Source organism: Myiozetetes cayanensis, unplaced genomic scaffold, assembly GCF_022539395.1.
Source record: "Myiozetetes cayanensis isolate MyiCay16 unplaced genomic scaffold, myiCay2020 scf15, whole genome shotgun sequence".
NCBI lineage: Eukaryota > Metazoa > Chordata > Aves > Passeriformes > Tyrannidae > Myiozetetes > Myiozetetes cayanensis.
Genome location: NW_026087159.1, coordinates 15,417,580 through 15,431,350, shown reverse-complemented (window position 1 = coordinate 15,431,350; position 13,771 = coordinate 15,417,580). Strand labels below are relative to the sequence as shown.

The following is a 13,771-nucleotide window of genomic DNA, read 5'->3' as shown; positions in this document are numbered from 1 at the left end:
CCCAAACAGGACTCCGGGATTCCAGGGGCTCTCCTTTGAGGACTCTGGTTTCAGCCCTCTGACCCTCCTGACATGTTTTATGATGGTGTTTGCTTCATTTTGGTTTGTCCCCCACACACGGTGCCCTGGAGGCAGTGAGAGCAGCCGGGGTCATGTCCTGGCTGAGGTGCCGGCCTGGCTCCCACTCCACTGTCTGTCTGTCCGTCCAGCCCTGGGACACTGGGGGGCATGGCTGGGGGCTGATGCCTGTCCCAGTCCTGGCATCATCATCTTTAAACCACTTTCCTGTCCGTGCCACCAAACCCACCATTTGCTCAGCTTTAAAAGCTGCCACCAGTTTTTCCTGCTCCTCAGGGACCAGGATTACCCCTTTTACACTCTGTTTTTACTGTGTTTTTTCTCCTCTGTGTTACCAACTCCACCTGTCACATAATTCCCTTTAGTTCTCGAAAACCTGACCCTCTCCAAATCCTCTCCTTCATTTTCCCCTCTCCCCCTCCTTCCCTTTTGCCCTGGTGTATTTATGCTGCTGTGGAACCGCTGTTGCTCCCAGATGAACAAATCATTCCGGAGCTGCTAATTAGCAACAGTTGTGCTAAAAGGAACCATCAAGAATGTTAAATTAGTCCACTTTTAAATAAACTGGGTATGAAATGTTAGATCTCAATTCCCAGAGTGCCAGTAAAAATGCTGCTGGCTCTTTGCTAACAAAGCCAAAATCTGGGAGTAGCATGGTTGTAACTACAGAGACAATTCCGTGCTCTTGAGGTTATAAATAATGACAGAGCATTTACAAAGCAGATGTCAATAGGACTCTTTAAAAAACATTGTTTTAAACAAAAAAAAATAGTTTCTTTTTCTCCTACTTTCATCTCTGTTCCCAGTTAGATCCCTGCCGGGCTGCTTTCCTGGTTTCTGGGTTTTTTTGCTTTTTGGGTTTGGGGTTGTTGGTTTGGGGTTTTTTTCCCCCTTCCTAGATTTTTTCATACTGAGCTTGGTGAGAAACATCAGGGATTGTTATCCAGGCTTTGATTTGGAGCAGGGCAGCTGGGAAGAGGCTGAGCAGATGGCTGTCCTTAAGCTGACAACAATTTGGTTCCTACTACTTTGGCAGTTCTTCCTGCCGAGGAAAGTCCTGGAGGAGAACTCGAGGGTGTCAGTGCTGCAAAAGGCTTTTGGTTGAAAGGAAAATTAAATTCTGGGGGAGGAGAAGCTCCCTCCGATCCCTGCTGCTACCTGGAGCTTTGGAAGTGATGCACCAGCTACGTGGGTCTAGAGTTTCACCTTCTTAGGATTCGCTTGCTGGTTTTAGGGCGGGTTTAGGATGGTTTTAGGATGATCTTAGGGTGGTCTTGGGATGCTTTTTGGATGGTTTAGCAGGTAGCTGATGCCAGAGCCTTGCTTTTAGGGTGATTTTAGGATGGTTTAAGGGTGCCTTAGGTTAATTTTTGTATGTTTTGTGGGTGGTTTAGCAGGTAGCTGATGGCAGCCTGGCTTTTAGGATGGTTTTTGGGTGGTTTAGCAGGTAGCTGATTCCTGAGCCTGGATGGGGGTGCCTGGCTCCTGCTGGGCTGCCCCAATCCTGCAGGTGCCGTGTCCCAGCCATCCCCTGTCCCAGTCCAGCAGTGCTGACCATGCAATGGGACTTTTTTCCCCTCTTTTTTTTGATATCCAGATCACAACAGTGGCCTTTCCTGGCGGCTTCCTCTCCTGTGGAAAGGGCAGGTTCATCCCTCTGCCTGCAGAACAATCGGGGCCTTTGTGTCGGCCCCGTGCAATTCCCAGAGCCCCGGCATTCCCAGAAACGCAGATGGATGCAGGGCGATAGAGCCTCATTGTGCTCCGCAGCCATGGTGATGAGCACGCAGTAAATACAGAACATTTCCTGGATCCTGGAGCGCGGGAGACGCTCCCAAAAGGAAGGCTCAGCACAGAGTGCTCGCTCTTACTGATCTCCCCCAGAACTTCTCTGGGATTTCTCCCTAAACGGGAGAAAGGGGGGAATTCTGATGATGTTTGAATCTTTGGGGACAATCTTCATCCCTTTCCTGGGACATTGCTGTCAGCATTTGTTATTACTGTGATTAAATTAAGACTGCAGTTTATTTACAAATCCTTCTCCATATGTTATTCCCAGGCTTATGGTAACAGGAATCTGTATAAGGTCTTGTGCCTTAAGTCCCAGTGAGATGTTTAGTTGCTGGTTACGGCTCTGTGACAGCACTGGCACAGAGAAGCTGTGGCTGCCCCATCCTGGAAGTGTCCAAGGTTGGATAAGGCTTGGAGCAACCTGGACTAGCAGAAGGTGTCCCTGCCCCTGGCAGAGGGTGGAACTGGATATCTTTGAGGTCCCTTCCCACCCAAAGCATTCCATGATTCTATGAACTGCTGGAGTCCAGAATTCCTCACTGACCTCTGCTATGTTGCTGTCCCAGTTGGATGTTGAATATAAAAAGCAGTTAACTTGCTGTGAGAGGTGCAAGTCCATTGCTGTGGTGGCTGGGATGAGGAATTGTCCTGGCTCACAGGATTCACGGTGGTCAGTGTGTTCTGACCCATCTGCAACCTTTGTTTGCCTCCTGGCCTCTTCTCTAGCCCTTCCAGTTGGGATCTGGATTGTTCCAGAAGAAACCCTGCTTCATTACTGGGATGTTTATGAGGCTGTGATGAGGTGGTGCAGGTTTGTCCCGTCCGTGGAGCTGCTCTGGGGGGGTGTTTGTCCTTCCCTGTACTCCTGTCTGGTTCGGATAAGGTGGTGGGGGGGCCACGGAAACAGTTCGAGTTGCTGGGGATATTCAGGAGGCTCGAGATGAGAAGGAATTCCCTGCTCGGTGTCCCCTCCATGGCATTTTCAGACAGTGGCACTGACTGCACCTGTGGGTGGCTGCAGAGCTGTCCTGATGGATCCCTGGTGCTCCCACAGGCTGTGCTGACACACACTGAGCTCCTGGGCTGTCCCCGCAGCTGTGTGTGGAGCAGGGCCCGGCGCTGGTGGAAGGGTCTGCTGATCCCCTCTGAATTCCACCCCTGAAAACCGGGGCTTTTCGGAGCGCCTCGGGTCAAATGCTGAACTTCAGGAATCTCAGAGAGTTTCTTGTGTTACAAAACAGGGCCAGGGCTAAGGAGAGCAGAACAGATGTTCCAGGGGCAGGCATGTGGCTGCAGCTGAGTCCTGTGGGTCCGAGCTCAGCTCCTCAGGCGCTGCCTCCCGGGCTCCACTGTCTGTTTGCCGGAGCACGTGCAGCTGAGCTTTGATTTCTGTGCGTAAACCAGCTCTGGCCACGGCCAGGGAGGGCTCTGCAGGCAGACACGAGGTGCTCAGCACGTGCTCCAAGCCCGGCTGGTTGCTCTGAGTCGAGGAGCTGGTGCAGAGCTGGGCCACGTCCACCTTCCCAGCGGGCAGGGGTGGCAGATCCCACTCAGGTCCTGCAGAGCTGCACTGGGGAGCTCTTTAGTGAACAAGCTGTGAATGAGGCATGGGGTGCCTGTTTTCATGAGGGCTTTGTGTGCTGTGATCTATGGAGACGTTGTTGGAGCCAGATCTGATCCCACTAACACGAGCAGGGTTTGAGGCAGTCCCTGCATCCGTTTGGATGGACAAACACAGGAGTTGGCTGAGCCAGGCAGCGCTTCCCTGTGTCCCAGCTGCTGCAGGGACTTCACTTGGGCTTCCCAGCAGTGCTGGGGTCTCTCCTGGGTTTCCTTCTTTCTTCCTCTTTTCTAATTCATCCAATCTTCCCAAGAGTGGTGGGATCTCTCTTGGGTTTCCTTCTTTTTCCTCCTTTTTTTTTCCCTCCTTTTCCCCCCCTTCAGACTTATCCACATAGGAGTGCATGTGGATGCACACAGGCAGATCCTTGGATAGAAATTCCACACTGCTCCATGTAATTAAACCCTCAGTTCCCAGGCAGCTGCTCAACGCTACAGAGGTTTTCCATCCCATCAGGCAGAATTACGTACGGGAAGGAGAAAAACATGTCAAGTTCTGCAGGGATGAGACAGTCCAAGAGATTTCCTCCCACCTGCCCTCGATTCCTTATGGATATCCGTGGTGGGAAGGGCGCGTTTCAAACATCCAGCAAACAATCTGGGAGAGCCTCTCGTAGGCCGGGTTAAAACCTTTGCTGCAGCCCCACTTGGGAATCATTTCTGCTGGAATTCATGACATATGTTAGTTGTTTATCTTAGTGGGATGTGACTAAAAATGTCAGAGTGTTTTGTGTTAAGCAACAGGCGAATAAAACAAACAAAATAAAAACACAGCTGTAATACTACGCTTTAAATTGTGGGGTTCAAATATGTGGGATTGATAAAGGAAGCAATAGGGTGCAGTGGTGTATAGAAAATCAGCCTTGTGAGTCCAGCCAGAGCCAAAAAAAGCCTTGAGATACTCGAATTAGAACTAGTAATGTTGTTTGTCAGCTCTGCTTAAGGACCCAGGGCTTGGAATCCAACCTAAATGCCTGCAGGGAAACAAAAGGCACATCATCTCCTTCCATAGCCAGCGAGAGTGTGGAAAATGAAATATGAAGGCCACAGGTTCTGGTGTGAACCCCAGGAACTTGGCTGGGACTGATTATGTGGGAGCGAGTTAAGAAGGGTGGAGATTTATGTTTGATTGGCTTTTTGTGTTTCTGAGGAGGCAGTGCAATATTAGTTTGCCAGCAACAGTGGCTCTGTAGTTAATTGGGAGCAGGATTCTGTCTTTGCTCGTGACCACATTTGCGCTGTGGTGTCCTTGCACCTACTCAGCAGAGACTGGAGATGGTTTTTTAGAGCCTTCGTGGTGCCAGCAGGTTGTCCTGGTACCTTGCCACTGCTCCCAGGGTGGATCTGGATGGGGTGGAGGAGATAAATCAGCTTGGTTGTTCTTTGTGTCCTATAAAGGGATTCCCATTGCAGTGAGTAAGGACACGTCTGCCTTACCCAAGAAAGCAGTGGGGAGGGATTTTCAGCAGAGCTCTGGGTGGTGGATGAGCAGAGTTGAGGTCGTGGAGGAACTGGAGTGACTGGATCCAGCCCTGTCCCCCCTAAGCACTGTGACAGAGGTGACAACAGCAGAGATGACAGACCTCTATAGGACAATCTCTGTTCCAGCCTGGTTCTTCTGCAATCCTGCACCTATTTTTTAGCTCATGCAAAAAGCCCTTAGGAGACACCCAGGGCTGGGGGGGTCTCCATGTGCTCCAGCACCTCCCTTCAAATGGCACCTGATGGCCTTCGAGTCCCATCATCCTTTTGAGGTGGAAAAATCTGTTGAATGCATGAGAGCAGCTCTATTAATCCTCCTCCCTCCATCCTTTCCACCTGGGGTGTTGCTCAGCACAGCACCTTTACCTGGAGCAGGGTGATGACTGATGGTCCCTTAGGTCTGTCTCAGACTCACACTTCAGTTCTGATCATCTTGAACTGCAGTAACCAGATTTTTTTCCCTTGAATATGAGTAAAAATCAGGATAAACTACATCCCAACCTGCTGTCACTGTTGACATTCTCTCTGTATATTTGTTTTTGACTGTCCTTAAGAGCTTGACCACGTTTTTCCCTGAAGAGTCCTGGGTTGTGTCAAAACTGGCAAAAATCTCTGAGTATTGGCTGGAGGCAAAAAACTTCCTCAACAACAAACCAAAAACCTGTTCCATGATGAAGATCTTGTGTCATCTGAAGCTGCTTGAGAGGAGAGATTGCGGCTCTCTGGCATCTCGTGTCGCTCCAGGGGCTCCAGGGATGGCTTGGGATGAGCTGTGACTTCTCTCCGTGTGTTTTCAGACCGATGAGCCTGAGCTGGGGTCTGGTGTGCGGGATCAGAGGAATAGGGAGGGAGCAGGCTACTGATCCATGGAGCTCCTGGAGCAGCAGCTGCTCATCTGGATGACACATGGATGGAGGCTTGTCCTTTGGTGGAATGCAAGGAGGGGAGCAGGGAGGCAGCACAAGGCCACTCTCATACCAAACCCACCACAAGAGAAATGATTCTCAGCCCTTGGTGTCGGTGCACAAGCTCTGCTCACGCCCTCCGGCCAGGCAGCCCCAGAAGTGACCTCAGTGCGGGACACTTCCCCTGGAGACGTGGGAAAAGTCCATCAAAGAGCTGAAGAATTGCTTCAAAAAGTGGATGTGGCCAAGGGAGTGCCTCTGAAGAGTCCAAAATGAGCTGCAAACTCTCCTTGATCTCGCAGGCCGGAGGAGACTGGCTTTGGGAGACTGGCTTTGGGTGTGGGGCAGCTCAGTCCAGCACAGGGGTGGGGAATCAGAACTGTCAGCCACGAGTTGGCTCCCAGCCATTTTTGGGGACTCAGCAGTCTGTAACTCCAGAGTGGGACAGGGCAGCCACCCAGCAAAGACTGCAGAAGTTTCGGGCTGTCTGTGCTGTGCAGGTGGAGCAGCAGGTGGGGATGAACTGCTGTGGGAGGAAGGACAAGGAGGGAGCTGGTTTATGGGGTGCTGTCGTGGAGCTTCTCAGTGTTGGATGTATCCAGACACAGAGCATTATGGTCTTTTCACATAGGAATTTTTGAGAGTTTTGAAACAAGCCTGAAACAAAAGCAGACAGAAAGCACCAGTGGTGGTCGAGGGAAGCTGAATGGTCCTGGGCTCTGCCCTACACAGGAACACATCATCTTTCTGTTTCATCCTTCCCTGCTCTGTTTTCTTACAGAGTGTATTCCCTATACTCAGATTTATTGAAATCAGTTCTAGCCTGGTACTGGAGCATCACATCCCTGATTGGGGTCCAGCCTGGAAGTATGGGCAGCATCTTTCCCCCACACTTAGCAGAAGAGCCCCCTTCCTCGTCCCACCCCTCAAAAAACCACTCTGGCAAGGCACATCAGGAGTTTGGAGTAGCACAGGATGTGTTTTATTTCTGGGATATTTTCCTAGATCTATAATTTATCATCTTTTCTAAATATTCTGGAGTAATAATGCCAGAGCTGCTCTTCAAGACCTGTTGCCCTTCTGTCTGGAGTTGGTGAAGCAGCACTTTCTTTTTCAGGGAAAGGGAAAAAATTCCTCTTGTTCCAGTATTTGTATCACTGACTGATAGTTCAGTAGGGTCCAAGAAGCTTTCATCTGGATAGACCAAATTTCCTGAAAATGTTGAAAACATATTGGTTCCAAACCTCCCCCAGAGCACATGTTCTAGATTAAGCATGTGCTGGGAGCTGACATCCCTCTCTCCCCAACTCCACCATAATCTGGCATTAATAAAGCTGTGCTTAGAAATATTTGAAAAGCTTTACATATCTCCTACCCATGAGAATGAAGTGAATGTCACTGCACTGCTGCTGTGGAGGAAACAACTGAATTTTGGAGGTTCGACCGAGTGGAGGGTTTTGATCTTATTGGTTGGCACAACTTACAGCCAGGTCAGCAGGAGGTTTGTCACCACTTGAAATCTCAGGTAACACTTGAACTTCTCTTTCCACCTTAGCATTGGTGAAACAGGGATGTAGAGGGGTTGGTTGATGGGCAGGATTTAGAGAATCCCAGAATGACTGAGGCTGGAAAAGACCTCCAAGATCACGGAGTTCACCCTGTGCCCGATGTCCCCCAGCCCAGAGCTGTGAGTGCCACGGCCAGGCCTTCCTTGGACACCTCCAGGGGTGGGGACTCCACCTCTTTCCAGTATGTGAAGGGGCTGCAGAGCAGCCAGAGACAGACTTCCATCAGGAACTGGAGTGTTGGGACAAGGAATAATGGGTTCAAAGTGAAAGGGGGAGATTTAGGTTCAATATATGGAGGAAATCCTTCCCTGTGAGGGTGGGCAGGCCCTGGCACAGGTTGCCCAGAGAAGCTGTGGCTGCCCCATCCCTGGAAGTGTCCAAGGCCAGGTTGGACAGGCCTTGGAGCAACCTGGGCTGGTGGAAGGTGTCCCTGCCCATGGCATGGGGTGGCACTGGATGATCTTTAAGGTCCCTTCCAACCCAAACCATTCTGTGATTCTGTGACTTAACAATTTAATATGTATTTTATGAAGGACTGAGAAGTGATGTGACAGTTCTGGATGATGCTGACATCTCAATAATCACCAGGATTTTGTCTCTGATTGTGTTTGTAACCTGGGATGAAAATAATTTCTCAGTACCTCCACCCTCTCATCTCTCAGGGCAGAATAGTGATGGAAACAGGGATGGCTCACTTGAATTATCTGGTCTTACAAATACCCCAGACCAGTCTGGTGCTTAAATAAGAAGACTGATGATTATTCCACAATAACTTAGTGCCAGGAAAATAGGCAAGGGACAGCTTGTCCCAGGGGGCAGCAGTGAACTCTGAAAACAGGTTGGCACAGCCTGCAAAGGATGGATACCTGAAAATGGTGGTTGCTGCTCCCTCCCTTCCCCAAACTGAAGAACACCTTGAAAACATCAGCTGGTGTCTGTTCTGAACTGAATGATGCAGCTAAAACGTGGTTGTGGCACTGGGTGACTTCATTCTGCTCTTGGCAACTGGGAATTCGAGCACATTCAGCAGCCTCTGTAGGTATGTCCTTTGTTTGACTGATTTCTATAATGGTCAACCTTTTATAGGTTTTATATGAAATAAGTGTAATTACAAAGATCTGTTCCCATCAGTAAAACCAGTTTGAACTGTTTTGCAGGAATTTGAACTATTTCTTGTTAATCCACACACACACAGCTAATAAGGGAACACAGGGGTTTTTTAATATCCTATTTATATCAGCATATGTCCTGAAGAAGTTTGGGATATTTCTGTATTTATAGTAAATCATAGCAGTGTGTAGCGTGAGGAAAGAGAAATCAGAGGGGGGGGAGAGTAAACTCTATTAATCTTTATAAGAGAAAACATGTCACATGTAATATCCTTGAGTTGCATCACCATCTGTTTTTTTTTTTTTTTCTGAAGCCCTTGGAAGTGATCCAGCAGATGGTAGGGCTGCTGGAACCTGCTCCCTGAAGCATGGTTAGATGTCTTCTGCTGCTTGCTGGGCCACAGCTGTGGGTTTGTGCACCAAAAACTCATCTCTTTGTAAATGTTTTCTTCAGCTCAAAGTGAGAAGTCTGTGTCTGAACCCACTGTGCTTCTGCTAGAAGTGATTTGGAATCGTTTGGAGCCTTCCACTTGTGGTGGCTCTGTGGGATTCCAGGGTGGCTCTTCTGTTTGGGCTGGGGCTTTGTCATCATACAGAGTTGTCCTTTCCTGCTTGTACCTTTCCCTCACTGTTTACCATTCTTGCTGCCTTGATATTCCCCCTCTTCTGTTATCCTTCCCTTTTATTTCCCAGTGCCTGTGGAAAATGAGCTTTTGGAGAAGTCTAGCTCTGGAATGCTGCTCAAAGCCAGGGTCTCCAAAGCCCAGTGTGCAGCATTCCTGCTGGGGAAATGCCATCCTGGGATGCAGAACTCAGCTGCCAGAGGGACTGGAGAGCTTTGGAGGGACATTTCAGCAGTATCACCAGGTCACTTCACTGACTTCTTGCTCTGATCCAGAAGATCCCCTCCAAGTGTTTGCTCCTTCTTGGGAGCATTCTCATTTCCAAACTAATGGTCTTGGGGAGCAATTCACAGGTGTGAGGACGTGCCAGTGCTGTCCTTGAAGCCCTGACAGGTCTTCTCCCTCCGTGCCCATCACCAGAGCCTCTCCCAGTGGTGCTTTCACCTTTTCCCAGCATTGATGGCCACCCCAGGAGCCCTTCTGTGAAATTCCTCTCATCTCAATTCATCTTTCTGCATTAGATGATCAGGACTGGCTGCTCCCTGAGGGGCAGCAGGATTCCCCCATGTCTTCCAGAGGCACTTCCATTCTGGGATTGTATTTCTGCCTTGCCTGGCTGAGTGACAGCAACTGAACATGTGCAGGTGTTGTCCTGAGGAGCTCCATGACCCAGCAGAGCAGTTTATGATTTCCCATGTATATATATTTTATAGGACTATATATTTGGTATGGCTGAACCTCATTCCATGCTTATTATCCTTCAAAGCCATCCAGCCTGTCCTCTCAGCTATCCCAGTCCTCTTCTGTATTAACAGTTCTGGTCAGCTTCCCTCCCTCTGGCAAAGCTGGAACCAGGGAGTGAACAGAGCTGGCAGCTCCTTCAAGGGGGGATTAGAGGTTAAATGTAGGCTTAATTTCAGTTGAAAGACAGGAAATGTAGAAGGGGATGGACTTCCCTGGGTCTGGGGTCTGGTTTGACCTCAGAGGTGAGCAGACAGCATGTGGAAAGGGGGTGGGATTAGTGGGAAGAAGGGTAGAAGTCTGGGAGGATAACTGCTTGGGTGTTTGATCCCAGCAGTCAGCACCAGGAGCTGGATCTCCAGGACGTTGCTAATGGATGTGTAAAGGGATTCGTGAGGAGTGGGGGTGACACAGGGAAGGTGACTGAAGGTTATTTCTGTAAAGAAGGGCAGAGAGGTGCCAGGGAGCAGCTGAGACCTTGGATTGCTCTCAGGTGCCATCAGGACTGGAATAAATCCTCAAGGGCACCATGGCAAAGACCTTGGGAGTAGAGATGAGAGCAGAAGTGAACAACATTGATCAGTGGGGGACTCTTCACATCAAACCAGCTTCCTTCTGCAGGAAGGTAGCAGGTCTGTAGACCCTGGAGTAGCAGTAGGTGTCTTGTGCCTGGTTTTGTTATAAGGCTGTTGATGCAGTCGAGAACATGGTGCCTGTGCCAAGATCCACATCTTGGAGTGGGAAGAACAGAGGAGTCTGTAGGAAAGACTTGCCTAACCTGTAAATATTTAACCTTTAATTAACAGACTAGTTTGGGTTGGAAGAGACCTTAAAGACCATCAGTTCCACCCCCCTGCCAGTCAGGGACACCTTCCACTAGACCAGGTTGCTCCAAGCCCTGTCCAACCTGGCCTTGGACATTTCCAGGGATGGGGCAGCCATTATATTATAACAGTATTATTTATGTTTTCAACCACTGCAGCATTTAACAAGCTTTAGTGCTTAAATATTGGGTTCTGGCCTCTGGAAAACCTGGCAGAAAGGATTTTTTGATTATAATTTTTCTCCTCTGCACATCAGTGTTTGGATAATGTGCATCAAGTCAAGGTTTTAAGCCTTGTGCCTCAGCACCTTTTGTTCTGAGGGAGCACTGATCTGAAATTTCTGTGGCCCTCAGCTTCTCAGACTCAGTGATTTATTACCACTGTAGCCTAAATTGAGCAAGAGCTCATGAATTGACCGTTTTGAGCAAAAATGAGCAAAACTTTGTCTTCTGCTCCACGAGACGAACCTTCAGCTCCGTGCTACAATTAAATTCCCCACCCCTGCTATTGGGAGGCGAACAGATGCAAACCCCAGAGAGTCAGAAGCTCCCAAGCCTAATAACACCGGGTTTTGTTTTTTCCCCCCTCCTCGTGTCAGAAGTATTCCCCGTGTCTGTCGAAAGCTCCACTTGCAGGGCCGTAACATCTCTCTCTGCCGTGCCTGGAACAGATGCGTGTGTTGTAATACGGACTGCGAACATTGCCGTCCCATGTGGTTCTCATTCCTCCCATTCATCTTTGAAGCTAATTGGTTGCAGGCAGCCGCGATGCGTCTGGCTGGCCGCAGCTATTTGTACTTTCACTCTGGCCGTGGCGCTGATGGTGTGATGTATGGAACATGAAATAAACTCTCGTGACTCCGCGGGCCGCGCAGACACGGGCGCTGCGCTCGCGTCTCGCTGCCTTGGGCTGGGGGGAAGGGTTTTTAAAGGGTGGGTGTTTTTTTCTCCTCGCTGGAAATGTTATGAACCAGCTGGTGCCTCCAACGAGGAGGGCTGGTGGAGCTCAGGAATGGCCAAAAAACTGGAGCTTGTCTGCCCAGCGTGGAAGGTCTTGCAGTTCGTCAGCTCGCGGTGGTCCTGCTGGTGCGGCTTCCTGGTGAGGTCTGGGCCTGGCATTGCTGGAAAGCCCATGTGTTGTCCTGTCTGCCTGTTTTAACAGTGTGAACGTTGTAAAAAAGATAGTGGATTAGCAGAAATAGTATTTTAAATGATAGAATCACAGAATGGTTTGGGTCGGAAGGGATCTTAAAGCTCATCCCATTCCACCCCCTGCTGTGGGCAGGGACACCTTCCACTGGCCCAGGTTGCTCCAAACCCCATCCAACCTGGCCTTGGACACTTCCAGGGCTGGGGCAGCCACAGCTTCTCTGGGCAACCTGTGCCAGGGCCTCCCCACTCTCCCAGGGAAGGATTTCTTCCTAAAATTTACAGGTATTGCCTTTTATAGATAATGTCTTTCCTAGATAATTCCATAATTTTCCCATGACTCAACAGCATCATGTAGGGAAATTATTATTCCTGTTAAAAAGGCATCTGTAAGGTTGCTGGCTATTCCTCTGATCCTTCTCTCATCTTTCCTCTCACCAACTGTGGAAAATGGCACTTCTGTTGGGAATTTGCCTTTCTCCACCACCTCAGACTCAAAGCAACCTCGTTACCTTCCATTTGTTGTAATTCTATCTCAGTTAAAGGTGGTTTCAGTCATCAACATGTGCTAAAACCCAGGTTTTAGAGGGATTTCAGTGATGAACAGCAAGGGAATATCTGGGGAATTTTGCAGTTCATTCCCATCCGTGATTAATTCTTGGGGAAGCAATGGAACATGTTTCACACTTCAGCCTCTGCTCAAAAAGTCCTGTCCTTTCTCAGCTTCACTATGAATATTTTCTCTTCGTGCTAGGGAGCTTTGGGTTCCCATTGTTCGAAACAGCCAGTTCAGAATAATTCTTTGCTTTTGTGTTTTTTTAGTATTTTATTCTTATTTTTAAACAACTTGGCTCACAAGGATTCAGCAGGGGGTTGGACCACATGATCTTTAAAGATCCCTTCCAACCCAAACCACTCTGTGATGCTCTGATATTTGGGTTACTGCTGTCAGCTCAGACCATTCCAGTGCAGCTTCATGGGCCGCAAACTCATCCATTGTCCACTTGGAAAATGAAATGGCAATGGGGATTTGCTCTGCTGAAATGATCCCTGAATTTCACTAGTTTTCTTCTTTTTTTCTTTGTAGGTCCAAGCTCAGTGAAAAACAAGAAAAAGGGTAAGTTTTAATTTTAACTTAATTTTCCTTTCTGTGTTTGTTACCCAGCTGTGAGTTCTCTTTGGACAACACAAAGGAGAAACCAGTGGCAGCTTCCAGCTTTGGGAAGGGCAGGGATAACACCCACAACACCCTTAAAACTTCACTAAACACTGAAGGAAGTTAATTATGTTGTATGAAAGCAATCCTGAAGATGGTATAATTAGAGAGTGGAGTGGAATTGAGTCATGAACCAGCATTAGGAGCCACTTGCTGTTTGCCAGCCTTGGCTGTCATCCCAGTCCTGCCAACCTGCAGCCTGGGGTCCCCTTCAGACCCACCAAGACTCACCATAGGCACACTTTGCATCCCGCTTTTCCCAACACCTGTCAGTGGGTTGTTGGGATTTGGGTTATTCAGGAGGCAGCCCTGTGTTTCTTGGGTTGCTGATGCCATCCTTGTCTCTGTAGGGCTCCTGGGGAACACTTATGGTCACACACACCAGGAGCTTGAGTGAGTCCCCAGATCCGAGTTGCTCTGTCAGCTGTTCCTCGTAAATGTGCTGCAGTCTCAATTCCAGGGAAACGCAGTCACTGACCTGGCTTTGCCCCTTGTAACCATCCAAACACTTCTGGCAGCGCTTTAAAAGCTCACAGCAGGTTGTAGGTGTGTGTGACTGGAGGTTGTGGTGTCTCAAGGCCTGGGGAGCTCAGCTCATGGAGGGCGGTGCTCCTACCCAAGCACTGACAGCTGCAATGGCAGCTCACTGCTTACCTCCTGTTGTAG

The 13,771-nt window shown here is 49.1% G+C and overlaps 1 protein-coding gene across 2 annotated transcripts in view; it reads left to right on the top strand.

Moving 5' to 3' along the window:
- EDA (ectodysplasin A) overlaps window positions 1-13,771 on the top strand; it is a 61,762-nt gene that overhangs the window by 39,282 nt on the left and 8,709 nt on the right. For both annotated transcript variants that reach the window (XM_050310753.1, XM_050310751.1), the window contains exon 3: window positions 12,977-13,006. In XM_050310753.1, the coding sequence (XP_050166710.1) occupies window positions 12,977-13,006 (30 nt within the window). The remainder of the gene's footprint in view (window positions 1-12,976; window positions 13,007-13,771) is intronic.